Source organism: Colletotrichum aenigma (assembly GCF_013390185.1).
Source record: "Colletotrichum aenigma strain Cg56 chromosome Unknown KSG_Cg56_contig06, whole genome shotgun sequence".
Taxonomy (NCBI): domain Eukaryota; kingdom Fungi; phylum Ascomycota; class Sordariomycetes; order Glomerellales; family Glomerellaceae; genus Colletotrichum; species Colletotrichum aenigma.
Genome location: NW_023500912.1, coordinates 3,729,580 through 3,755,606, shown reverse-complemented (window position 1 = coordinate 3,755,606; position 26,027 = coordinate 3,729,580). Strand labels below are relative to the sequence as shown.

The 26,027-nt window shown below is 52.1% G+C and overlaps 10 protein-coding genes across 10 annotated transcripts; 3 read left to right on the top strand and 7 right to left on the bottom strand.

Moving 5' to 3' along the window:
• Positions 1-1,504: 1,504 nt before the first annotated feature.
• kojT-2 (putative efflux pump kojT) lies at positions 1,505-3,430 on the bottom strand (the record flags this gene model as incomplete). The annotated part of the gene is made up of 4 exons (XM_037325255.1): positions 1,505-1,818; positions 1,870-2,674; positions 2,742-2,826; positions 2,892-3,430. 4 exons carry the CDS (start codon positions 3,428-3,430, stop codon positions 1,505-1,507), a joined length of 1,743 nt encoding a protein of 580 aa, XP_037176835.1.
• A 1,641-nt stretch (positions 3,431-5,071) lies between these two features.
• On the bottom strand, positions 5,072-6,469 carry CGCA056_v010007 (uncharacterized protein; the record flags this gene model as incomplete). The annotated part of the gene is made up of 5 exons (XM_037325254.1): positions 5,072-5,272; positions 5,338-5,477; positions 5,530-5,777; positions 5,839-6,155; positions 6,251-6,469. The coding sequence occupies 5 exons, from the start codon at positions 6,467-6,469 to the stop codon at positions 5,072-5,074; spliced, it is 1,125 nt and encodes a 374-aa protein (XP_037176783.1).
• A 1,626-nt stretch (positions 6,470-8,095) lies between these two features.
• On the top strand, positions 8,096-9,698 carry FUM2-1 (Cytochrome P450 monooxygenase FUM2; the record flags this gene model as incomplete). Its single annotated transcript, XM_037325253.1, has 3 exons — positions 8,096-8,411; positions 8,489-9,052; positions 9,106-9,698. The coding sequence occupies 3 exons, from the start codon at positions 8,096-8,098 to the stop codon at positions 9,696-9,698; spliced, it is 1,473 nt and encodes a 490-aa protein (XP_037176782.1).
• Positions 9,699-9,873: 175 nt separating this feature from the next.
• Positions 9,874-10,908, bottom strand: CGCA056_v010005 (4-hydroxyproline 2-epimerase 1; the record flags this gene model as incomplete). Its single annotated transcript, XM_037325252.1, has 1 exon — positions 9,874-10,908. One exon carries the CDS (start codon positions 10,906-10,908, stop codon positions 9,874-9,876), a length of 1,035 nt encoding a protein of 344 aa, XP_037176785.1.
• Positions 10,909-11,437: 529 nt separating this feature from the next.
• On the top strand, positions 11,438-12,547 carry CGCA056_v010004 (Uncharacterized protein; the record flags this gene model as incomplete). Its single annotated transcript, XM_037325251.1, has 1 exon — positions 11,438-12,547. The coding sequence occupies one exon, from the start codon at positions 11,438-11,440 to the stop codon at positions 12,545-12,547; it is 1,110 nt and encodes a 369-aa protein (XP_037176784.1).
• A 272-nt stretch (positions 12,548-12,819) lies between these two features.
• Positions 12,820-16,217, bottom strand: CGCA056_v010003 (Vegetative incompatibility protein HET-E-1; the record flags this gene model as incomplete). The annotated part of the gene is made up of 2 exons (XM_037325250.1): positions 12,820-13,735; positions 14,695-16,217. 2 exons carry the CDS (start codon positions 16,215-16,217, stop codon positions 12,820-12,822), a joined length of 2,439 nt encoding a protein of 812 aa, XP_037176779.1.
• Positions 16,218-16,689: 472 nt separating this feature from the next.
• On the bottom strand, positions 16,690-18,486 carry CGCA056_v010002 (Vegetative incompatibility protein HET-E-1; the record flags this gene model as incomplete). The annotated part of the gene is made up of 1 exon (XM_037325249.1): positions 16,690-18,486. One exon carries the CDS (start codon positions 18,484-18,486, stop codon positions 16,690-16,692), a length of 1,797 nt encoding a protein of 598 aa, XP_037176778.1.
• A 490-nt stretch (positions 18,487-18,976) lies between these two features.
• CGCA056_v010001 (Aldo-keto reductase yakc) lies at positions 18,977-20,144 on the bottom strand (the record flags this gene model as incomplete). The annotated part of the gene is made up of 3 exons (XM_037325248.1): positions 18,977-19,556; positions 19,627-19,980; positions 20,035-20,144. The coding sequence occupies 3 exons, from the start codon at positions 20,142-20,144 to the stop codon at positions 18,977-18,979; spliced, it is 1,044 nt and encodes a 347-aa protein (XP_037176781.1).
• A 1,077-nt stretch (positions 20,145-21,221) lies between these two features.
• Positions 21,222-22,443, bottom strand: COP6-3 (Alpha-cuprenene synthase COP6; the record flags this gene model as incomplete). The annotated part of the gene is made up of 3 exons (XM_037325247.1): positions 21,222-21,612; positions 21,672-22,132; positions 22,222-22,443. The coding sequence occupies 3 exons, from the start codon at positions 22,441-22,443 to the stop codon at positions 21,222-21,224; spliced, it is 1,074 nt and encodes a 357-aa protein (XP_037176780.1).
• Positions 22,444-24,227: 1,784 nt separating this feature from the next.
• On the top strand, positions 24,228-25,955 carry aclL-7 (Cytochrome P450 monooxygenase aclL; the record flags this gene model as incomplete). The annotated part of the gene is made up of 4 exons (XM_037325246.1): positions 24,228-24,395; positions 24,447-24,516; positions 24,583-25,714; positions 25,784-25,955. 4 exons carry the CDS (start codon positions 24,228-24,230, stop codon positions 25,953-25,955), a joined length of 1,542 nt encoding a protein of 513 aa, XP_037176494.1.
• Positions 25,956-26,027: the final 72 nt, after the last annotated feature.

The window sequence follows — 26,027 nt, the reverse complement described above, 5'->3', positions numbered from 1 at the left end:
TGGGTCACCCAGCTTGGCGTACATCCAGTTTTGTAGCCACAAACGGCTTCCAAGAGTCAGTCGTCACCGACCTTCTCCAGTAGGATCGTGATGCCAGTCCGCCTGCTAGGCAGAGGGATTTCGCCCTGTCAGTACTGCCACTCTCGCCTTCTCCACGTTGGGTCTAGTCGCATCCGTCAGCACGTCCTAATTGGCAAATTGTTGTTTATGCCCCATTGTTGCCCGCACAACTGGCACGCGGCGGGCTGTGCCGTGGCCGACCTGGCAGCCAAAGGATGTGGTCGCGTTGGCTGCATACTTGTGCCTCAAGCCGGCAGCCGATGCTCCAAGGCTTGGGCGCGATGAACGTCAGCGTTTGGGGACCTTCGTCTAATGCCAAGGCACTAACAACCCAACGGGTGGCTGAATCGTAATACGATGCTGACGTCCACCTCACGCCGTGCCTGGTTCGGCCACCCGCACGTCGCCCGGATGGCGGAGGTCTGTCGGGCGCCGTAGACGGCTACCGGCAGACGCAGCGTTATTCCAAGATGTTGGCGTCTTGGCTGATCTACTAAGACCAATATTCTAACGTCATGTTGCACAATATGAGAGCAAGGTATTGTCGGCCCATTTTCGACGCATGTCTGACTGGAGACGCGTTCTCTGAGACTCAGCCGCTACCTTGTGCAGTAATTTGACCCCATCATCTTCAAGTTGATTTTAGTTGAATACTGAAAATTGGCACTCGTCCACCGATCAATGATTTGATTCACATCGGCTCTAATGAGGAGCACCACAGCGTCGTAGCCCTCTATAAATTGGATGTAAATGGTTTTAAGAGGGGCTAGAAGATCGTTATCTCGTTACCTAGCCCACAAATCGAAGTGTGAAGGCGATACCCGTTGCCGCATATTGAAGTTCTTCGCATTTCGAGCTACAGACAGTGTCGGGTACGGGGGAAAGGGTGCGAATCGGAGCACATAAAGCCGGGAAGTTCGGGCTGCATGGTAAGCAGAATGTAAGTGCCCCATTTCCCCAGATCCGTCGTATGAAACAATATGGACATTTTTACCCAATCAAGCTAGTGTTTGTCAGAATGTGCCCCGGGGTTAAGAAAGGTGTGTGTGCTGGACCGCAGCGCTGTGCCGCACAACTCGCGTGCCTTGACTGATGGCACCTAAGCCTAGAAGTAAGCTTCTCAGCCCCACGCTAGTGTTCTGTGATCCTTCCATGAATCTTCGAAATAACAGAGATCCCCTCTGTTTTGGCTGGAGAGACGGACAGCATTCGGTTCAGAGTGCTGGGGATACCATGGTATCGTATCACTCATTACTTTTTACAATTGATCGTGCGTTGGTATCATTACAAATAACATCATGAATGCAATGCCCTCTTTGGCCCCAAGTCCTTTTCAGCTCTAAAGAAGCCACTTCCAGATCGGATGCACAGGTGTCTGTGCTGTGCTCTTCAATCATGCTTAGACCCTCGGATTGAGCAGGCATATCGTCCATCGCATGCCTGTTTACAGGTTCTTGGGCTCAAGCTGCTCCTCGGGAGCGTCGACGACTCGACGACCACCCTTGGCGCGTCTGTCGGCGTCAAGTGACTGAGCGAACTTGGATCTTTCTCGAATGACGGGTCCCTTCCAGTAAATGAGGTACACCGGGATTGTGACGACAAAGGCGAGGCATGCGAGGATCGTGCTCGCGTACTCCGTATGACGCGTCTTGCCAATGTTCTCATAGAGTGGTGTCGAGTACATGGCCGCAATGCCGGCGAGGAAGTCTCTGGCGAAGCCATTACCTCCTGTTGCTGATGCACTGTAGGGTCCGTAAGCTGTGATGGTGGTTAGCAATCATGCTGTGATGTTTAAGATCAGATACTTACCAGCAATCATGTAGTCCACAGTACTCATGTAAATAGCAAAGTTGGCGATGGCGATCAGGCAAGAGAAAATCATTGGAGCAATCCAGTGCGACTCAGGGGGTCCCATAGACGTCCATGCGAAACCGAACAAGCCGATTGTCTCCAATGGCGCGAGATAGAGGAGCCATCTCAATCGACGCTCAGGCGGCAAGGCGTCGGAGCCCTTCGCCTTGATGACTCTCTGGTCTCTGATGATCCAGGGTACGTAAGAAATGTAGGCAATCAGGTAGCCGATGTTGATCGGAATGAAAGCCCAAGCCGTCTCGAGGACGCCGAACCCCCACTTCTCAAAAACTGGGTTGAACCCCTCTTGGAAAGTGAAGATGAGAGCGTCGGAGAAACCAGAAAGAAGAGAGCAAGAAAGGACAATAGGCTCTCGCAGGAACATCTCGAAAGGTCGAATCCAAGTGATTGCGAACTCGTGGGCGGAGAGTCGGGGCTTCTTGACCTCGTTGGGGCCATAGACGTTCGTGTCGATGCCAGCCTCGCGCTTGCGCTTTGCTTCCTTGTCCATGAGGATAGTGGAGCGACTCTCAGGCATGAAGAAGTGAACAGCCTGAACAGTGACGCCAAAGATGAGCTGGATCCAGAAGTTCCAGTACCACGGCAGGAAGGCTTGAATAGGGCCGCCGACCACAGGACCGACAGAGGTACCGAATACGGAGGAGAGAACGACGAAGAGGACTGCCCACTGTTGGTCATCAGGTTGGTAGAGGTCTGCTACCATTCCCAGCGTGACACTGCCTCCTGCTGAGCTCAAACCGCCCTATGGGGTGTCGGTCAGTATTCATCGACATTGATCATCACAAGATTGTGAAGGCAATTGAACTTACAAGACCTCGAGCGACAACGATGGAAGCAAAGTTGGGTGCGAGCCCGCCGAGGATTTGCCAAATATTTACCAGAAACAGGGAACACCTGGGGCATTTGTTAGAAAAATTCTCAAATCCAGCATCAACCCTTCATGTTGGCTATCAACTTACTGCAAGATCTTCCATCGTCCAAACTCCTCGCTCCATGGCGCCCAAAGCTCGCAGCCGAAAGCGTAAAGCACGAGAAACGCACATTGTGATGCACGAACAGCCTGCTCACTGACTGCGAAGTGCTCACTGAGCGGCGTAACAGCACTCGGATAGACGCTTGTGTTGAAATTCATCGACACCTGGACGGCGAAGATAGACGAGAGAAGCATCCACTTCTTCCACGAGGGCCACGAGTAGCCGAGCAGGTGATAGCATTCATCCTCGGTGATGATGCGCTTGCCATCTGGGGTGTACTGCGGTTGGTTGCTCTTCGAGGTGATGTTCTCGTGGGTAGTCGTGCCTTCAGACTCCTCGTCTCGGCCTGGTGCGTCTTGGAAAAAGCCACCGGTCGGAGCTTCTTCCTTCTCTCTTGGTCGTTCCGGCTTTTCGTCGAAGCTCGGGCCGACTCGTGTTGCGCTGCTGTTGCGGGTGAGGTTCGCTTCCTCGGCCGCGTTCGCGCCGGACGTGGGCGGGCTTTTCGATGGTGGTGTGGAGGCCATGGTGACGGTCTGGTAGCAAACAGTCCCGGCCCGAAGACGTGATGTGCCGGGCTGCCGATATGTGATGTCGAATGCGAGGTGACGGTGACAGTCTAGGACCAAATGTTCCGAGGTCTTACGAAAGGCATGAAAGGACGAGACCTAGCGTGTGAAATGATGTGACAGCTGATAAATGTCAACCAACGGTGCCCCGGATTTCGATCTCTTAGGCCGTCCAACGTCTTTATCAATGCTCGGGGTCTCCACGATATGAAAGATAAACTCCGACAGAAAGTTGGAGTTATGACGCTATCGTCCCATGACGCTGGCGTTAGTCGGGCCTTCCCAACGGCGAAAAGGGGACCTTGAAGGATCCAGAGCCCCAGTATTGGACGGTCATTCTGGTCAGCATCCTCACGTTATTCGGCCGTTATGTTTGATGGAGTCATACCACAGAGGAGCGTCAACCGAAAATTCCTCTTTCCATTCTCGACTTGGCGGGCTGAAAAAATCGTGAAAGGGCTATTGCGTTCGCATCAATACTGGACCTTGACATCATACTTTGTCGGTGGGTTTGCCCGATTTGCGGGTCAAGGGTGGGAACAATGACGGAAACCGTGGGGCATGCGGCGGGTGAGCCGCATCTTCGATCGGCGACAGTCACGGAGGTGGTGTAGGTTCATGCCTGCTCGGATTTCCCAAACTGGGAACCCGATGTCCGGAAGTGTGGTCAAACCGCGAAACCTGGAGACCGCGGTCGCACGCGATGCTGTCTTTGGCGATGCGATAAGCTATGTCCTTTCCCCAATCTTCAGTCTTTTGACAGATGATTATCCTGCACTATGATGTTGAAGAGGGGTGGTTCGTAGGATGAGGAGCTCCCCGTGGGGATGAGAAAGAACTGTCGATATTGATTTAAGTAGGGCTGGTCTCGGCGCCGTCATTGAGATAAGACATGCGGCTTTCCTCGACATTGCAATGTCGCACGGCTAATTCCCCTCTGTTCCCATTTCTCAGCCAGAGATGAATAGAGCGGCTCGGTAAACAGGTCGCATGGCAAGCAAGACTTGACCAATCATTCTTGACAACCTCGCAGTGTTGTCTAGAGAAGCTTTTCATACTTCTTGTCCGACAAGACGCCAAAAACACAAGCAATGGTATCCGCCACGTCCAAGACTTGCCAAGTAGAAAACTTGTTGTCGGCGTTTACCTCCAGCTTGCCACCGCGCACATGCCAAGCCGACCGATCGGTGGGTGGATCCATACAAGAGTCCACAACCAACGCGCATCTGTTTATGTCGTCAGTGTGATAGCACGACCCAAAGTAATTGCAGCGGCCAGGAAAAGGAAGGCAGAAGAACAATGGAAAACGCACGGAAAACAACAAAATCAAGTCGTTGTTCGCCATTACCTACTGGATCTTGGCTACTCACCATTGATGCGAACTTCAACCGCTCAAACAATCGCTTCGAAAAGCAGATAACCGGTATGTGTCGGTGGACTCCGCAAATTCTCACAGGGACTCCCGTAATAGCTTCCAGATGTTGTCAGATTGATTGTGTTTAATTACAGTTACATCGTTTTAGTATGATCACATGTGGCCCAGAAGGGTCTTACCCTCTACCATTCCGTCGTAAACATGCAGCAATCCGACTGCAATTGTTATCGGCCTTTAAACGATGATGTGCTAATGTAGACATCAGTTTTCCGGATTATGCCCTTGTGGCTCGAATCGTCTCGATCGTCGTCCGTTTCAAGGTCTCTGGTGCCCGTTCTCCTCGCTGATGCATGGTATGTTCTATCGTGGTCACTGAGCGAGCCGAGTTTAATAGCCGGGCCAGCGCTGCCGAGAACGTTTTCACTCTATTGATGGGATCAGCGCAGGTTCAAAGCAAATTTCAGCATATAATGCGCATAGACAAACTTACCCCGCCTGACACTTTGTAATTGCCATCGTGAGATGAGCCGTAGTAAAACTTGAACAGTTTTCGCAATGGCGGCAGAGAACATCCAATAATTCCCAACGCGCACTCGAGGTTGGAGGTAATACTGATGACGCCGAGATGGTCTATGCTAAGGTCAGTCTATGAATGGGGCTTTGTTGATGAACAGAGACGTACATCCAATCTCCGTTGGGTACTTGGCGGTGTCGTAATATTTGAGGTAGGGCATTCTGATGACAGTCGTAATACTGGCAAATAGACCGAGACCGAGAATGGCGCAGACGGAGATCTTCTTCCTTTGGGACATTTGCAGTCCCGCAACGATGAAGAAAGGGATAATTGCACAAGTCCAGTCCGTGATCATCTGGATGGCGGAGACGATGTAGCTGACTGTCTGCAGGCTGATAACTTTCTGGCATGTTCCCCTGACAGAAGATGATTAGTCAAATGTTTACGCAACGTGAACCAGTGCGGCGAAGGACTTACAACGCGGGGTTCCATGTTGCGGCAAGTGGAGTGCAGTTTGCGAAAACAAACACCAAAGCGAGAATCGCAACAATCACCATAACCGCCATGTTGACACCCATGATGACTGTTACTCGCTTCCTTCTATCCAAGCGCACGCACGTAAAGCCGATGGCGCACTTAATAATCGTTGACGAGATGAAGTAGAGAACTTCCCAGTAGGTTTGATATTCGGAGGCGCGAATCAGGTAAAGTTGGGAAGGGATGTCGGCATCGTGGGAGCCAACTCCATATCGTGAGGCGTACACCGCAAAGACAACCGCCGGTATGAAGGGTACCTATTGGATCGGCCGTCAGTTCATTCGATCTCAGGAGATAGGGATACTGCAGAACAACAAGTCTGCAGATTTAGGACAAGGTCGAAAACACTTACTGTCCCAATCACTGCTAGCCAATCCTCGACACCCCATAGTCTTGTCGACGCCCCCGATAGCCCAGCGCGGACGTAGATACGAAGCCCGACCACAATCACACAAACAATCCCGAAAACGATGGCGATGAACTCGACGGCCGGCCCCAGGCCCCTCGGGGTCAAAGGCTCAAGCTGGTAGGCAATAGCCGAGATTTGCTCCCCGGTCATAGTAGCAGCCATTTTGGAGGTTAACACCAAGCTGCTGCCAGTCCTCTATCCCACTGGTGGCTTGTTGTCGGTTTCCTGTTCGAGGCCGGCAGATGGAGAGAAGTGCCTGCTCCTGCGTCGAATTCGGTTCCGGCGAGTTGGGAAAGAAGACATGCAAGATGAGCCACATCGGGGAATTGGTGGCATTATGAATAGCCGGAACGATCTGCCGCGTGGTCTATGGAGCACCAACAAACCACCAACGTTCCTGCGTCTGTGTCGCTCCTCATTGTGGGCTCGTTTCTTCTTTCGACCCAGGGGCTAGGACTCTTTACAGTCCAACCCTACAGGCAAATGTTAGGAATATGACTAGATACATAAATGTGATGCCCGGCTTCTGTGCCACGAATGGATTCTCCATCCGAACGAGTGGAAGCCTAGAGTAGCCGCCTTCTGGTAGACACTAGCCCTGGAAGTGGAACGGCTGTCAGCTTTCAGCCAAGAACTCAACCGCAGGGCAGATACCATCCCCGTATTTGCCCCTTTCCGTCGAGTCAACGCCTCCTCGCCTAGTGTAAAGAATGGCCACCGCGACGTGCTCGGACTGTGACGATAATCAAGGATTTGTCTTAATAACTCATTACTGCACGTGTGCAGGACCGGTTCAGGACCGGTTTCCCTGTCGTGATCTGCCATGTCCGCGGCCAATTAGGACTGGCGGCCGCTGCAAAGCCACGCACATGCCGCAAATTGAGCAATCTGTTTCTACCCGATGTCAGGGCTTGCAACGTTGACAAGCCGCGGCCAGTCGGGACTGTCAAGTCAATCCCGCACAAGACTAGAGAATAGATGAATCCGGGTGTGCGATAGGCCATGTTGCCGAGTTCCCCTGTCTGCAGGCTGAGGGGACATGACTCGACTGGCGGTTTGTCCACTGCGACGTCGGTAAATGATCCCAGTCGACTGCCCTCGCCTGAGACGTTGACGTGAAGCTCGGGCAATGGTGCCATACTACCGGTTTTCGCTTCGATCTGCTCGCTTTCGGGATTAATATGATCAGAGTTCAAAGGCAGAAAACGTTGTGCTGGAATGGGATGAACTGCATCGGTGACAACCTGCGTTAAAGTCGTCGTGATCCCCGCAGCATAAAGACATTGAGTTGGCATAAACATAGCTCCCGTGGGCACGGTCGTTTTTAGTGCAGATCCAACACAAGGATTGGGCTCCAGAGCGGCTGGAAAATCCAGAACACTGAGAACAGACAACGGAGCAACCCAGCTGCGCGGACATCAAATTTCCTCGATGTCCGTTGCTGGATCGTTCACTGGCAATTTTGGCGAGGCCTGGAACAGAACCCTGTCTAAAGCTGCCGTCTTCGGCCTAGAGGGCGACTGATATCTCCCAGAATCAGTCCAGACGGCACGTCCCCATCCTCCCGTTGCAGAATGTCTGTTGGCGCTTTGTGGGGGGGCGGGATGCATCAGGGGTCCTGCGAACTGGCCAGTCAGATGCTGGTCATATTTCATCAATTTCTGTCCATTTCTCACCGAAGTTCGTCGATGCCCCTCAGTCGAATATCTGTTTACTCTTTAAATACATCTTCTCCCGATCGCGTGTTTGCGAAGCCTTCGCAAAGCGACTCGCCTTCGTTCTACCGCGATGGTGGCTACTATTCTCCTGGGCGTGGGCCTCCTGGGCATTTACCTTCTCGGTAGTGCTATCTACTCCATCACGCTCCACCCACTGGCCGATGTGCCGGGTCCAAAGATCTGTGCAATCACCCGCATCCCGTACTGGCTTGTCGCGCTCAGAGGTGATGATATCGAGTGGATGAAGAGTTTGCATGAGCAGTATGGACCTGTGGTTCGTTTCGGCCCTACTGATCTGAGCTACACGGCTGCTCAGGCCTGGGATGATGTTCATGGACCCAAGGTGCAAGAGAAGGCCCAAGAGTTCTCTGTGCAGCCCGTCAATGGTAAAGAGTCCATCGCTCACGCGTCAGCTGTGATGACGATGTCTCGTGTGTTTGAACCGAATGCTGACATCTTTCAGGCGTACCTAGCATTCTCACCACTAACACGGAGAACCACGCGCGAGTCCGTCGTCTCTTCTCGCCGGCCTTCTCGGAGCGTGCTTTGAGGCAGCAAGAGCCTCTTTTCCGCAAATATGTGGACCTCTTCATGTATAAGATCTCCGAAATTGGCAAAGATGGAAAGGAGCCCGTGGAAATGATGCAGCTGCTCAACTTCACTACCTTCGACGTCATGGCTGAGCTGTGCTTCGGACAGCCCCTCGGTCTGCTCGCGAAGAACGAGTTCAGTCCCTGGGTCAAGTCAATCTTCGAGTCGCTGAAGATGCTGCCCATCGTGTCCATCATCAACTACTACCCGATCCTGAATGCCATCTTCACCAAGTTCGAGCCGAAGTCCGTCACCGAGCAGCGAGTTACTCATTGCAGACACTCAGAGGAGCGCGTCAACCAGCGTCTGGAGAGCGGCTCCACCCAGCCTGATGTTTGGAACTTGGTTCTGGCCGCTAAGGAGGGCAAGGAGCTCACTATCAAGGAGATGCACTCGAATGCGGAGCTGTTCATGCTTGCTGGATCCGAAACTACTGGTAAGCTTTCAACGTCTTTGGAATGTTCAGGGGCTCGAGACTGATTCTGATAGCCACCCTACTGAGCGGGTGCGTTTACACTCTTCTCGCCAACCCCGATAAGATGAAGACTCTTCTCGAAGAGATCCGCGGCAAATTCTCCACTCTTGACGACCTGACATTCGAGCGTCTTGCAGACCTGAAATACCTGAACGCCGTTCTGAAAGAGGCCCTGCGTGTCTATCCACCAGTCCCCATCGGTAGCCCCCGAGTAGTCATGCCCGGCGGTCAACAGGTCATGGGCAAATGGGTATCTGAGGGAGTTCGCATATCAGTTCACCACTGGTCCACATATCAGTCCGAGGCCAACTTTAGAGACGCCAAAACCTTTGCGCCTGAGAGATGGCTCAAGACGGACCCGGCGTATGCTGGAGATGTTCTGGATGCTCACAAGCCATTTGGTTTTGGACCGCGCGACTGCTTGGGGCAGAACATGGCCATGCACGAGATGAGACTCATCTTGGCTACGTTGCTTTTCTCCTATGACCTCGAGCTCTGCGAGGAAAGCAAGGACTGGACTAACCAGAAGGCGTTTGCGCTGTGGATTAAGAAGCCGTTGATGGTTCGCGCGACGCCTGTGGACACGCAGACCAGAATGAAGATTTGAGAGAGTGTGATAGTACCCTATTCATATGGAGATTGGAAATGTTGTAATAGCGATAGATCGAGGAGGATTACATCAGACATCACATAATTATAGTGTTCATCATCCAACCCGAGCAACCTTTTTGACGGGGACAAAATAGTTCAGTGTCGCCGGTGAATGGTATTAATTTTCCTTTCTAGCTAATATGCCACTTGTCGCCAACTCTGAAGCCCTCTAGAAACGGGTCCGTAGGATGAAGTAGAACCTGTTTGAAGGCAGTAATCCAAGCACTTCCCTTAACCACCGGCACAACAGCATTGTACTCCCCAACTTTAGCTTCACTCCTGACTGTCCCAATGAACTCGGTTCCAATCACACTGCGATGAACAAACGACTCGCCCACGGCGAGCTGTCCCCGTTTATGTAGCACGGCAAGTCGCGCGCACGTACCCGTTCCACAGGGGCTGCGATCCAACCGACCGGGCGAAACCACGACCGTGTTGACAGCCTCCTTATTGTTTCCCGAGCTGACAAGAGGGTTGGTAAACTCGAAAACTGTGACACCCCTAATCTCAAGGTTTTCCGGGTGTATCGGGTCTGTCTGTGCCCGGATAGCTCTCTTGATGCGCTCGCCCACTTCGACTAGCTCGCGTCCATTCTCTGATGCAATCTGAAGACCGACTGAGGCAGCGTCCACAAGCGCATACCACATCCCTCCATACGCAATGTCGACCTTGACAGGCTCATCAGATCCAGGGACAGTAATGTCCAAATCCAAAGCATACACAAATGCCGGGACGTTTTGGAACTCAACGTACTTCGCCTTTCTGGCCTCGCATTCGGCTGTGACTGTAACCAACCCCGCGGCTGTATCCAGCTTCAGAGCAGTAGTAGGCTCTTGCATCGGCACCATGCCCGTTGCGAGGAGGACGGTGCTTGTCGCGATGGTATTTGCGCCGTACATGGGCGGATACTCTTCATGTTCCATAATGATAAAGCCGGCGTCAGCTTCCGGGTTGCAGGGCGGGAGAACCAGGTTGGTGCACATGGACGATGAGCCACGGGGTTCGTTGAGGAGAAGGTTCCGAAGGTTGTCTCTCTTTTTCCAGAAATGCATCATCTTCTCGAACATTGTTTTGCCGGGCGCATCGAGAACGCCCCCGACGACGACATCGCAGACTTCGCCGCCGCAGTGCGCTCTAACCACGTTGAACGTCCGGCCGAAGGTCATTTTGGAAACAATGATGTAAAAAGGAGCCGGTCGTCAGTATCACTTTCGAGTCATACGATGTTTAGGAGCAAGAAGCAATCAATCGACTGATTTCATTGCCACCTCTTGGACTTTAATGTCGACTTACACGGAGATCCGTACTACCGAGGAGAGTCGGCTGGTGGGGCCCGACATCCGGAACCTAGATACCGATCCGACCGGAAGGGCATCCGGGCGGGGTAACCAACACGGTCGGGGACCAATCCGGGGCGTTCCGCAAGCTCTAAAGTCTCCACGAAGGATTGTCTGGGCAGAGCTTCGGCCCGGAATGATTAGAAAAGGTCAGTCCGTTATCTAGAGGATCTATCTGACGCGTGGTTGATGGCTCAGAAAGGAAGGTTTCCGCCGATAGTCAAGTCTGCTTACATCAGATTGAGAAAATCGGCATCTTACCCCGCGAACATCTTTAAAGCCGAATGAGTTAATCGTCATCAAGGACACATTCAAGACCAATGAAACAAAACTTTTCAATTGCAATTTCATCGATATCATGAGTGGGCTTCGGATTCTCAGCGACGCCGTCGTTCACGACATCTTGATCAACTCGCAAAAAGATGGCATCTTGCGTCTCCGAGATGCTCTTTTGAAATGCTTAGTCAACGTTTCCAAGGGTACAGAAAAGGACTATCAACCTCAGGTTGGCGTAGTCAACAGACCTGAAGGCCAAAAGTGCCTCTTCCGGCCTTTCTCTTCGTCGGACAGTTTCGGTACAAAGATCGTGGTTACGCCAGCGCCATCCTCGAAAGCAGCCGGAGCGCTGCACGGGATAGTCACTCTATGTGATCAAGATGGCTACCCGACCGGTATCATCAATGCCGAGGAACTCACCGGCTACCGCACTTCTCTTTCCGCTCTGATTCCCTACATTTGGAGACGGTACACGGACAAGATTGTCGTTTTCGGCGCTGGAAAACAGGCACTCTGGCATCTGCGCTTGGCTCTCGCTCTGCGTGGCGACGAAGTCAAGTCCATCGTCGTCGTGAACCGTTCTGAGGCGCGTGCACAGCAGTTGATCAGCAGAATCAAGGACGAGAACCAGAGGCTGTGGAAGTCTTCGACAACCATCGACTACCTCGCTCCCTCTAGCCCCGATTATGAACTCAACATCAAGGAACATCTATCCGTCGTGGACGCCATTTTCTGCACAGTTGGCACAACGAGCCCGCTGTTTCCCGCCGACTACATCACCAAGGGACGAAAGACAAATCGGTACCCCTTCATTTCAGCCGTGGGATCCTGGCAGCCCAACATGATTGAACTTGATCCCGAGTTGCTTCGTTTCGCCGCCGGCAATGTTGACGAAGGTTTCCCGCGAAGCAAGGAGTCGAAGGGTGCAGTTCTTACAGATGACCGTGAAGGTGCTCTGCATCATGCCGGAGAAGTCATCCAAAGCAAGCTACAGCCTGACAGCCTCGTGGAGGTGGGCGAGGTTGAACTTTCGCGGCAAGCGGGAGACAACAAAGACCTGTCGACATGGATTGAGGAAGGTCTCGTGGTTTACAAGAACATTGGTGTTAGCACGACGGACCTTGCAATTGGCAACGCGCTACTGGCCATTGCAGAGGAAGCAGGAACCGGAACTGTTGTACCTGAATTTTGATTCGCTTTGTTGTCAACAGTGATAGAGCATTTGAGGTTCAGTAGGAAAAATAAACGCCGATAATATTTCAAACTTTCTAGTCCTCAGAACCAAGACCGCATTGATAGTCGTTTGACTCGTTCAAGCTCGATTGTCACCGTCGTCGTTGTCTGCCCGGCCTGTCCACTGTACCGGACTCAGGTACGCCGTCGCCGTCGGACATGTCCTCCCACATCACCCATCCCGTCAAGGATCGAATCTTTGTCAAGTCGGAGAATTGGCTCGGTTCTTCCTCACGCGTTCTGGGACCCACATGACCGGCATGAAGAATTTCCACCTCGACCGGCTCGCATGCCATAGTAGTCTTCCAGACCGTCGTCGAAGTTTCCACCGGAACTGTCACGAGCTGCCTGGATACCGATTGATCCTGCTGACATGGTGCAATGGTGTGTCGTTTCGGGTTCTCTGATGATGACAGGAACTGAAGCGTACCCAGCCGCAAATTCTGACATCAACACCTTCATTCGCGGAACGCCATCGACAATACTAGGTTGCCAGTCATCAGATGAGCCCATCACAGTCTGGCCCGATGCGCTCCAGAAGGAAAAGACACCAAGCCATCCAGATATATGATCGCCGCCACTGCCTCTGGAGTGGAATGTGGCGATCTTATTCCAAAACACCTCGACTTGCGGACTGTCGGGGGTATCGAATGACATTATCATGTTCTCAAGGATAGGCCTCATCAACTTCACGAATTGCTTTGGCTCGTCCCCAAATTCCTCGATCTTGTGAAGGCGGGCCAGGATGTCTTCATAGTCCGCAACGTCTCCCTGTAGGGTCACCGATGGCAGGCCGCACAGTAGCTGTGCCTCGTAGGAGAAGTAGTTTTGCATTGCTCCCATGAACAGGATCGATGCAACCACGCGGTCGTTATCAGACGTGGTCGTGAACGACGGCATGATCCAATCATGCAACTCTTCATCCTTGACGTTTGAGGAGATCATTTCGGAGAAGCGTTGTGCGAGGCCACCGAAGTCAGTCGACGCCATTGTAGATGTTAAGAGCCTGATTTCAAGCTTCTTGCGCCCCTCATGCTCGACAAAGAGGGAGCTGAGACTTTCAGAGTTGGCATTGATGTAGAAGCTCAGTTGCGTCAAGATTGCGAACCAAATGTCTTCTGGTCGGATGTGAAGATGGTGATGGTTACTGTAGGCATGGTAGACAGCCTACAAGAACCCGTTTTGCGATGGTGTGATATGTGTTTTGCGAAGATACTCAGACGAGAAAGAGGATTGGATGACGTTTCTCTTTGTGAGGCGCCTTCTTGGGTCTCTAGGCTTAGGCTCAGGCCTCCAGTCATAAGCTTAGTCGCCATTTCTCGGGCAGGCCTTTCGGAGGACGTCATCAGGGGTGGTAGCTCTTGGCTGAGACCAGGTTCTGGCATCATGGTCGGCAATTTGAATGGTGACGGGCATGTTGACGCTTCAGTTTGGTTGCACGGAAGTGATTGGAGGATGAGAATCGAGGACTACTTGAGAACGAGACTGACAAGAGGTTTTTAACATCGATCGGATGGACGTCTCTCGTGCTCGAACGGGGTTTTTCGACTATCACGTCCGCATGCAGAACCATTTGATTCGGAGAAACTTCAGGCAAGTACATATGACAATCGCTTCAGATTGGAGATATCCTGGTTTTGGTTCCACAGGCATATCAATTGTTGTCCGTAGATGCAAGGAATGGCTTTGTTCTGCAGATTTGTTTGTGTTACTGGAAACAAATCCATGTCTCTGCAAACATACCATCGTAAAGTTATCCCATCGCTTTTCTCTCCCATTTCCATTCTGAGTGCATGAATAGGTACGTAACTCAAGTCTGGTGCCTCAATGAAGTTTTCCTAGCGCTGTTTTTGTTCCGACCGCCTCGTCAGCTGGAATTCGCTCTCAACCCTTGCCTCCACAGACTCGTCCTCGACCGATGGATCCTTCACATCAACGAGAAACAATCTTGATCCATATGCTTGGTGCTGTGAGACTGTGACATCAAATTTGTCACAAAGGTGAAGTTGACTCGGCGGGTGTGAGGATAAAGAATCTTTCCCAGGCCGCATCGTTGAATTTGTCATTTTTCGCACTTCATCCGCCGTCCACCGCTTCGCGTCTGACCTCACTGTCCCTGCTATCTCTTTTATGTTCTTATCCTTAGGCATAATAATGACGCGGTTGATCATCCACTCTGGAGATCCCACAAAAGATGGCTCGGTCGCGGAGCCGTCTTGACGAGAAAGGTATTGAAATTGGAGCACCAACGCCAAGCGCGGATCTGCCGAGGATCCCTCAAGAAGAAGAATGGCGGGATAGCTGAGGCCGTACGACTCTTTGATTCGTTCCTCAAAGGGCACAATGGATGACCTGACCTTGAAGTTGTCAATCTTCGGGTAAACTTCCACCACCCGGTATCCCTTCGGAACGCTCCTCACAATGCACCCGCGGTCGATCCCAGACCCTAGGTGAAACCGATTCTGTCCAGCCATAAACCGGATGAAAGCAGGAGACAAGTCTCCGTCCAGCCACACAGTCTTCGGGACGGTCACGAGCAGCTTCGAGGCTCTAGAATAGTTCATCTCCAGTTTGCCGGAACTCTCGCCCCAGAGATACAACGCAATGCAATCAAGCGGCTCACTCTTTCGTCGGCATTGCAATGGTGCCAGGAAGAATTCCGTCCCTGCTCGTGTCCAACCATTAGACGGACGCTGCTTCAACAGTGGCGTTGTGATCGTTATGCCATTATGATCGAGATGTAGCCTGCTTTCGACACCAAGCATCCGAAAGGGGATGACGTCGCCGGTGTTCTCGAACGAATGTGGTCCAGGTGCGAGAAGAGGTTCCCGGAGACTCCGTGATGACATGGATTTACGCATCGGATCGTCCAGGTCGGATATGGAACCCCAAACGAAGATGGATGGGTCGTCGATTTGCCTGATGACGGCCTCTTGTAATCTCTGGAACGCCCTATCGCCCTCTCCGTATATCAGGGGCACATTGACCCCAAAGATGCCCAGAAGGGAATATGCCGTATCCTCAACTCTTGTCGTCTGTCTTCTCGAAGCCCAACTCATTCGCTGCGCCACACTCGCTGTGTGCAAAGGGCGGTTATTCAAGTAATCACTCTCTATCGTCGTTGCGCTCGTTATGACCGCACCCAGCTCCGCTCGAGTGGCGATAAGTCGCCATCTCCCCCCAGAATAGAATTCGACGCGTCTAGGGGCAAGCAGTTCCTGCAACGTCCATCCGCGCGTGAACCATCGGCTGCCACGTATTCGCTCGTCATCCTTCTCACTGCAACTTGCAGAATGTGCGTGCCAGCCAACGTCCGCAAGGTGCACAAAGCAGACCTCGGCGAGCTGGTACCATTTGAACATCGAGTTGATCGCCTCCGAGAGCTCCGCGCTACTACTCTTGTTGATACAGCAAGTGTCGATCCAGATCCAGGCGAATCCACGGCTGCGCGCTAGGTCGCACGCGCCTTTAACCTTAGCCCATCCAGCACCGGTTGAGGGGCGGCCTCCTCCCTGGAGATCGTTGAAGAGAACTTCTTCGGTGCCCCATGTGTGCGACAAAATTGCGTACTTGGGGACGTTGTCGACGAACTCTGCCAGTTCGAAGCTGCGGGTGTCCAGAAGACGCATGGCGATGATCAGTCTTTGCGACGATATGAACCCGGCGAGCGATTGCAGTTGGATGAGATAGTTAGCTAGCAGATTGTCATCTTGCTTGATCTGAGAGCGGGGTTTTTGAGAATCTACCTTGCTAAGCAGGCACTAGACCCCTGCCCGCATAACGGACTTGTAATCACTCATGTTTTTGAGTCATCCAATGAAAACTTGAGGTTGAGAACGAATTTTCCGTCACGTTCGGGTATGTATTACTGAAATTCAGCTAGAGGGGAGACATTGATCTTCCAAACATTTATAAAACCAATCTAATTTTGCTTAAAACTTAAAGACATCGGTCACATCCTTTTTACGCACGCTTTGTGCCACTTAACTGGCACACTTGGCGATACCGGACATCATGTTTTCTTTTTCATACGTTATTCTAATTACGGTTTAAGCATGGATTCATATGCAAAACTTTCTCTAGACTATAGTCATCAGGTGTTCAACGCAATGGTTCAAAGTACCCATCAATCTTTGCCTCGGCCGAATCGAAGCTGCCACCTTCCTCAATATCGACGATGAAAACGTTGGGGTCAAAATGAGTGTCCCGGGACACAGTTACTCGTATGTCATCAATGGAGACATTATCCGTCGAATATCCACTTCCAAGCCGTTGAAGTCCAAGACAAACACGACCAAATGGCAATTCAATTCCTGCGCCGTGGGGTCTTGTGTTTGTCTCGAATAGCGATTCACCAATTCTTCCAGACTCGTCTTGTATGCCGTAAGCTGGTCCATGTAGTCCACCATTGACTATGCCGTAAATAAGGTACTTTGATTCAGGGAAGTTTCCCGAATCACGTCTGCTGGAACCGAGGTACAGAACTTGCAATATCAAAGTAATATCGCGGCGTGACTTGCGTTGCAGATGGATCAATTGCAACATCCCTAGATGAAATGTCTCGCTAAAGAGTGAAGAGAAAATCTGGGCCCCTAAATCAATCGTAACAGCCCCCGTAGAACTAGTTTCCACGCAATTTGATTCACCGACGTAATCGGTTGAAGGTTTGGCTTGATATGAAGGCGGCAATTTCCGAATGATACATATTTCTCGTGTATTGGACATTTCGGACCCGAGGGACAACTTGTAGGACAGGAAAGCTGGGAAGAGGTTTTCCGGTATCCATATTCGTTTGGGCGCAAGAAAGACTTTGTTTCCCAGACGGTAGCAATTTGTAGGTGCCGAATTATAATTTTGCACGGGTTTGCGATTCCTATCGCAAGTGAGCATCAGCGCGATGCAGTTGAGCGGATCGTCCTGATACTGGCATAGCAGGGGTGCTAATAATAAGCATCGGTTTTCCGACTCCTGCTCTTCGTAGGGAGGGTGGAATGCTTGCCACATCGGACTTTGAATTGTAGCGCCATCGTGATCGACTCTGATCCTGGATTTGATGAATGGTGTCTCGAATGGAACAATGTTGGCTGATTTCTCAAAGTCTTTGGGGTGGTCTGCGAGAAATGAACGCCAGGTTTTGGTAAGTAGTAGGTTGGAGATTTTTCTCTTCTCGCCCCACGCAAAGATAGATTGGTCATCCGTTTTCTGCATGATAGACTCCTGTAGCCTTTTAAAGGCATTGCAGCCCTCTCCGTAAATGAGCGGCATGTTGACGTCGAATATGCCCAGCAGGCAGTAAGCAATGTCTTCAGTACGTGTTGTTTCTCTGCGCCAAGCCCAGAACATGCGTTCGGCAACGCTTGCTTGAGAAATCGGACTGGGAGGGAACATTGTGTATTTTGCGTGAATCCCGGTTACTTTTGCGATACGCTCTGTAAGATCTTCCCGCGAGCCTATCTCATCCCATTCGGACGTATAGAACATCATATTAGTAGGGGCAAGAAGCTCTTGCAATGTCCAACCCCTGGTAAACCACCGGCTTCGCTCCAGGGCACCGTTAATGCTGGGTTCGCTTTGATAGAGATGTGCATCGGCCAGGTAGGCGATACAAATGCCGGAATTCTTGTACCACCGAAACATGGAGTTGATGGCCTCCGATAATTCTGCACTACTTGACTTGTCGATGCAGCAGGTATCAATCCATATCCATTGGTAGCCGAGATCTTTCGCTACCCGGCATGCTCCTGTGACTTTGGTCCAACCAGTCTTCGGAGTTGGATCTCCTTGCAGATCCGCAAACAAGACCTCTTCGCCGGCCCACGTGTGCGATAGGATGGCATACGGCGGCGTTTTCGCGATGAAATCGGTCAATTTGAGCTCTTCCGTATGGAGAAGACGCATTGTGAAGGGGAGGATGACTGGGAAGGACAGGTCCGCGGGGGTCTGGAATGTGTCTTTCTGGTATGTGCGATCACGGGTGATGACTGAATCCGAGAAGATGAAAGTTGAGAGATCATGGATGAGGGAAGAATGGTACGATAAAAAGTAAGCCGGAGCGGGGTCAACCCCCTTGCAACAATTCGCATCCAATTGTCAATAACACGAAGGACACTTTGATTCGCTGACCAGGGGGTTTCCGAAATGGCCTGCAAGCAGACCACCCACGATCTGTGAGGACCAACCGCGTGCAGTAATGCAGGACCAATAGCATGTCGTTTTGTTGGGTTTGAATGCGAGCAATGAAAACGACACAGCTCTTAAAGATTCACTCCTACGTCAACCAGGTCCTTGAGTTCTTAAACTAGTTTGTATGATTCAACAGGCTTCAATCTAGAGGATTCAATCTCTGTCTACAAGACCAGCTTGAATAGATACCGCACCTAAGGACACCTTAAAGCTCAGCAGTCACCGAATACTCGGTGAACATACCCGGCGGATTACGGTGACCCAAGACCTCGGCTTTCTCGACTTCTGCCCTGATCTCCTTGATCTCTTCCTTGGAGAGCTGCACCTTCACCGACCCGACATTCTCCTCCAGATATTTCAGCTTCTTCGTGCCGGGGATCGGGATAATGTCGTCGCCCTGTGCTGACAACCACGCGAGCGCGAGCTGGCCCGGCGTGCAGCCCTTCTTATCGGCGAAGGTCTTGAAGCGGTCAACCAGGACCAGGTTCTTATGAAAGTTCTCTGGGCTGAAGCGTGGCACGATGCGGCGGAAGTCATCGGGCGCGAAGTCGTCGGTGCTCTTGATCTGGCCCGTCAGGAACCCACGACCCAGCGGCGCGTAGGCAAAAACGGAGATGCCAAGCTCGCGACAGGTGGCGAGCAGGTCTGTGCCTGTCTCGTTCTCGATGTCCAGCTGGAACGCGTTGTACTCGACCTGGATGGCGTCGACGGGCGCGACGGTGTATGCCCTTCGGATGCTGCTGGAGGCGCATTCGGAGATGCCAATGGCTTTGATCTTGCCGTCCCTGAGATAGAGGTATCAGTATCAGAGTAGCAAGTATTCTTCCACGACAGGAGACCCGAGACCCTACTTACTTCTTCGCCTTGGCAAGTAGCTCCATCGTCTTCTCGACTGGCGTCTTGGGGTCGAGGCGGTGGACGTAAAAGAGATCAATGGAATCGATACCCATCTTCTGCAGACTGCCCTCGAGGCATTCGTTGAGGAACTCAGCGCTGTTGTCTGCCGACATGTTCCACTCGCCCTTATCGTTGACTGTGAACTTGATGCCGAACTTGGTAGCTATGAAGACGTCGGCGCGACGCTCGGGGTGCAACTTCAACCATTTTCCGATCAGAACCTCGCTGTCGCCGTAGCCGTTGGCTGTGTCCCAGTTCGTACAACCGAGCTCCCAGGCGCGGTCGAGAATCACCAGACGCTCTTCGTCGGTGCTAGGAGAGGGTCAGAACTGTGTCCCAAGTAAGAGCACACAGGGAACATCTTACCCGACGGGTCCGTAGGCTGTACTCAGGCCCATCATTCCGAAGCCGAGGGCGGGTATCTGTCGTCCTGTCTTGCCGAGAGGCTTGGTGGGTAGAGATGTTGGAGGCGCCATGATGAACGGAGGGGCTAGGCGAGAAAGATTCAGGATCGGATGCTTTGCTGGTGAATGAGCTCGGTGAGGCGACGTCAGTATGTTGGTCTATGAGCTGGAAGATGAACAATCAGCTTTCCTTTATAGTTCTTCCTCCCTTTCCCCACATGTCCCAAGGGTGTAAGCAAGGTGCATTTAGCCGCTCGTTGACGATTCGAGAAAAGCCTGTTCCTGGCAAGATACGAATGCACCAAACAGTCGGTCGTGCAGGCGATCAGTCGCAAAAGTCCATCCTTGAGCTTGAGCTTGCAAGGTTGACCCCTCATCAGCATGCCTCCAGTGCTACAGGTGCGGCCCAGCGGATGGACCCCGGTCCTGTCTTCAACCCCGGGCCTTAAGGCCGCTAAATGCACCTGCAGAATCCATGGCGGCTACCGGGGTGATGCATCTTAACTCCGTGCTTTGCCATTCCCCCACCAATCCGTCTGTTGGCATTTCGGGGCCCATGTGATGAAGTCGATGATATATGTACTCATGCCAAAATGCAAAGTGAAGAAGGCTTGTCGTGGCGTTTAATACCCAGTTTTGATGAGACTTTATGAAGTTGAGTGATGAGGCCAATTGAAGGCGGGATACTGCTCACATGCTGAAGCTCGTTTGGAACAAATTCTTCTTTTCAATGCATGTATGAACAGAAGACACAAGACTTAGGCATCGGAGAATGGATTGCATTTATCATGTCAGTCTTGAGGGTGAAATTAGATTCTAGACATAATTGGTAAGTTTATTGTTGTGCGTGTTACCAAACCTCTGAGATCCATAGTCAAAGTCTCAACTCTAGCCCACATGTGCGGGCTTTGCCGAAAAGAGACAACAAGGTTTTTCATAGGGTGCATCGAGAGCCATGTTTCCGATGCACAAAATCGCGGATCCTGGAAAATCTTCACTCAGACTGGGATCAAGCATCTTGCATTTTCTTTTTACAACTAGCAACAATCTTTGAAGAGCACACGTAGCATTTGATTTACAGCACAATCTAATGTTCTTCCGATCAAAGCACCCATAACTCCTCACAACCTAGCACAGAAAACGTACAACCTAAGCGCACTGCAGCACACCGACCGCAGGTTTTTCCATGTCACCCGTCCTCTGGCCTCCAAATTCTTCCAGTCCTTTGACTGCCTCCGTCAGCCCGCTGACTCCCTCATCCACTAGCTTTTTGACTCCCTCATGTGCCAGTCCAGGGTACACATGCAGCTTGTACCGCTTCGCTGAGAGATGGAAGAAGATGTAGCCGTTGAAGAACTCGTCCCACTTAAGGGCGTACATGGGGTCCGACCTGGTCCGCAGAAGCCCAACCACACGCGAGTTTGCCTCGATTGCTTCCGCAACGACGGTTTCGAGCACGGCAAGAGGGTCGCGCTGCTCGCAAACGGCCCGGGTGTTGATGTAGTTGTCCGTCTCGCCAGCGAGGGTTTCCTTGTGGAATCTGTGGCGATGATGATGTGTCAGTAAACGTGGCAGGTCTGAGGATATGATCATACATACGATAGAATATCATTCGCGTAGTTAATATAAGTCATCATGTCCGGTATTCCTTGCATATACTGTCCAATGTTCGGGCACTGTTCCTTCGGGAAGATGAAGTAGGCGTACGCCTCAGGCACTCCGCTCCTGTCGCGGACATAGTCGGGCCAGCCGCTTGCCTCTTTGCAGTGCTTCAGACCGTGGAACTCGCCGCGTCTCTCGAGTAGGGTGGCGTTCACGAACTGTAACGTCGAACACACAATGAAGTTCGCCACTAGAGGTTCGTAGTATTTCGACATGTCATGTAGCACCTCCGCGAAGCGTGACAGAAGAGCGGACGGCTGAGCCTCTCCCTTGTGGAAACGCTCCTGGAAGCCGGCTAGATCGTCGTTCCCGGCGTCATCGTCGTCGATGTAGATGGCTAGCCAGGAGTAGATGGCGATGTGTAGTTTTACGGCAAAGGGATGAGTGGGATAGTAGGCCTGAACACATGCAGTTAGTTGTGGGAGTCTGAGTAAATGTCGAACCCGGAGCGAAACAGTGCTGGAGTCATCGCGGCAAGAAGACTTACGCAAGCGAGGGTAAGGCCGACGTCGAAGTATCGCTGAGCATATTCAGACTCATACGGAGCTCCTGAAGTAGCGGCATATTCGAGCATAGCAGCTTCAAGCGCAGGCCGTGTGTTAGGATGTTGAGGCGCTTGGTATTTGAGATCGTGGACGAGTTTTGAGAAAATGACGCCTAACTTAGGGTTTGCCGCTCCAAGAGCCCTGCTTTCAGTGGAAAGTGCCATCTTTGAAGTTGAAGTTGAACTGTCGTGTTGAGGGGATGCGATCCGACAACTTCAAAAAGCGAACATGATCAGATGTACATTACGAATGGCGTGGTTTTAATAACTATGTTCATCAACACTACGTGACTCATGAGCATTTCTGATTTCAGATCCTTTGACAATTCGCCGCGGCCAGCGGCCTTTTGCCCGGGCTCGTTACCGATACTTTGTTTCAACCCCCAGAGACTTGAATTCAAGTCAGATCACGATGTTACGTAGCCAATTGGCTTACACGGCCCCGCACCAAATCAGGGTACGCGTTTAACTTAGTGTATCATCTCTATTGGCCAATTCTGGCGTCTTCATCCATGGATCTGGTAGCCTGCCTCTTATCTCACGTTCGCCACTTAAAGGAGCTTTCCCCCTGCCAACTGGGGCGTCGCTTACTGCCTGGTGAACTTAGCATGCTGTCAGTTGTAAACCCTTGTGTCACGATCCTGAAAAGATTGCGTTGTCGCTATTGGCTACAGACTTCCTTTTCAACATGTCAACCGCCCTCGGCCCGAGCGGGCCGCACCTCGCCTTTTTGCGTGTTTTTACCGCGCTTTCGCTTACTGCATTATTGCTCACTGCGCCGCCCAATCTGCATAGAACTCGGGCGGATCTTGGCGCTGTTTCCTGCCTAGTTCGCCTTGTTTCTTGTCTAGTTGCTTACTCCCTGGTCGCTTATTCCCCTGCTGCTCACTGCGTCAGGTTCATCTCTCCACTCTCAGGCGGGTCTCTTCTCCATTCACTACAACGTGTTCGCTTACTGCCATGACTGCGCTGCAAGTCGTCAATTGTCCCCCCAAGTCGTCATTGTCGAGACTCGAATATCCGCGGCGGCGCGGAAGTTATCAGCAAATTCCGTCTTTTGCCTATCTTGTTACTCGATGTTCACCTCTCCGCTCCGGTCACGCGGTTCTCTGTGCCGATCAGTGCTAAGTCGCGCTTACATGTACTCTGTCTTGGGTTCGAAGTCGTCGGTCCACTTATTGCTGCGCCCACCGTAAATCGGCGTTTTTACGAGAACGACTTATCTCTTCTGGCGCCAGACAAGCTTTCTGCAGCGGAGGCGGCCGGGTGCGAAGCCAACAAGGTTATTGTACGCCTACTATCCCATTCTCGGCTAAGCGATAGTTTCAAGTCTTGCTTTGATATGCGCAGCCCGGCCTAGACTCATGACTTACCCTTCAGGGTCCAAAGTCCCTATGATTTTGTGCCGAGTTTTCTTGTCGTATCAAGTGAATATGGCAAGTGTTTCCTGTGGGGGTAGTACGAGTCAAATCTGATGAAGGCTCTTGTCAGACCTGCATCAAATGTAACGGCAAGCACGGCCAGACGGGGTGGGGAGTTCAGCAGACGAAGCCGGTGAATACGTGCAAATGTCTTGGAAGGATTCTAGACCGGCGATTTGCCTCAATTCAGCAGCTATCGGTGTTGCTGCCTGGGTATGTGGTGCCTTGCCCAACGTATGTTGCCAAGTGACATATGATATTGTGATACAACGCTGAGGAAAAGTCAAAATAACAGCCCACATAGGAATAGTCCGGCGGTAAGGGACTTCGGGTGTAAGGCAGTTTCAAGAACCGCGGTAATGTTGAGGAAGTTTCGTAGCATCCAGTAAGAGGGTAGACATTACGATAAACATACTAAACACGATTCAGCTAGTGCTTCGTCAACCGCAATCATAAAATGACGTCCGTCCTCCTTCGTCAAGACTGGAAGCAAACAAAAGGTACCGCTCGAACACAACAAGCGTCACGATGGACATCAAGGACATCATCGACATCATCGACCAGGCACCGGTCCCGAGATATTTCTTACTTCCCCTCGGAGCCGTAGTGCTCTATGTTGTCTTGAAGGTGGTCTACAACTTATACTTCCATCCCTTGCGCAAGTTCCCTGGCCCTGTGGCAAACAAGCTCAGCATCGTAAGCAGCATCCTTCAGAGCTTTGTTTGGCTACATCACTGACATTAGTAGATCCCCCATCTGTGGTCAGTGTTCAAAGGAAAGCAATCCTATGAGCTACTCAGACTCCATAGCAAATACGGTGAGTGCCTGATCATCACAATAGCACAACCACCGCCAGCACTGATGACTGATCGTTGATATCCAGGCCATGTCGTCCGTTACGGACCAAACGAACTCAGCTTCAGTTCAGCCAAGGCGTGGAAGGACATCTACGGCCCTCGCTCCGGCCACCAACCCTTCACCAAGGGCACCTGGTATGATGGTCTGAGCATCTACGCCGCCCAAGATATCCGCTCCATCATCACCGAGCGCGACCCCGTGAAGCACGCAGCAATGAGCCGCCTGTACGGCGGCGCCTTCTCACGCGGTTTCCTGAACGAGATGGAGCCCATGATCATCGACTACATCGACCGCTTCGTCGATTACGTCCGCTCCAAGACGGCTGACGGCGGTACCGTGGACCTGACCTTCGGCTACAGCTCCATGACTTTCGACATCATCGGCGACCTGGCCTTTGGGCAGGACTTTGGCGCCATCGGTTTGGAGGAGCCCCACATATTCATCCGCGAACTCAACGAGTCTTTGGGTTTCACCAGCTTCATGGAGGCTGTCAAGCGCTTCCCGCCTTTGGGACCCATCGGCCGCATCCTCTTCCGCAGCCAGGTCGAGAAGCTTGAAGGCATCGCGCGCAAGGGCGGAGATTTCGCTCTTGATGTCATGAAGAAGCGCGTCGCGGAGCAGGACACCACCACTCGCAAGGACTTCCTGACCAAGGTGCTGCAGCAGCGCGCTGAGTCCAAGATGGACATCTCGGAGATCCAGCTCGCCGCGCAATCGTGGGACTTCATCGGCGCGGGCACCGAGACGACGGCGGCAGTTATGACGTCCACGACTTACTATCTGCTGAAGGACAGGGAGCTTCTGGCCCGCGTCACGGCCGAGGTGCGTGCTGCTTTCCGTACCAGTGCTGAGATTACGAATGCGTCCGCCGAGAAGCTGGAGCTCCTCCATCGCGTGTGCCTTGAGGGTCTGCGTCTCCCGACTGGAGCGCCGCCTATCCTGCCGCGTCTGGTGCCCAAGGGCGGCGACACGGTCGATGGTTATTTCCTTCCCGGAGGCACCCCGGTTACCATTGCGCCCATGGTCGCGGGGCTCCATCCCGATAACTTTAAGGATCCGATGGTGTTTAACCCGGATCGATGGTTGGGCAAGGGCGGGGACATCTTGGAAGCCAGCCAGCCCTTTTCGCTCGGTGCCCGCGGATGTGGAGGAAAGCCGTAAGTTCCACAGCCCCTCGAGCTACCCGTGCATAGTAAGTGAGACTAATGCCTTCTTCTACAATTTAGTATCGCCTGGATGGAAGTGCGTGTGACGCTGGCTAAGATGCTCTGGACGTTCGACATGGAACTGGAGAATCCCAACTTAGACTGGATCGGGAAGGATTTCGACAACCTGCCGCAGTACGCTTTGTGGGTCAGGCAAAACCTGAACATCAAGGCTCGGGTGGCTAGTCATTGAGCTCGCCTCTGTTGTTAATCAATTGAGGGCTTCGTAGGTTGAATGTATTGCTGATTGTGTCTGAAGAGTCGA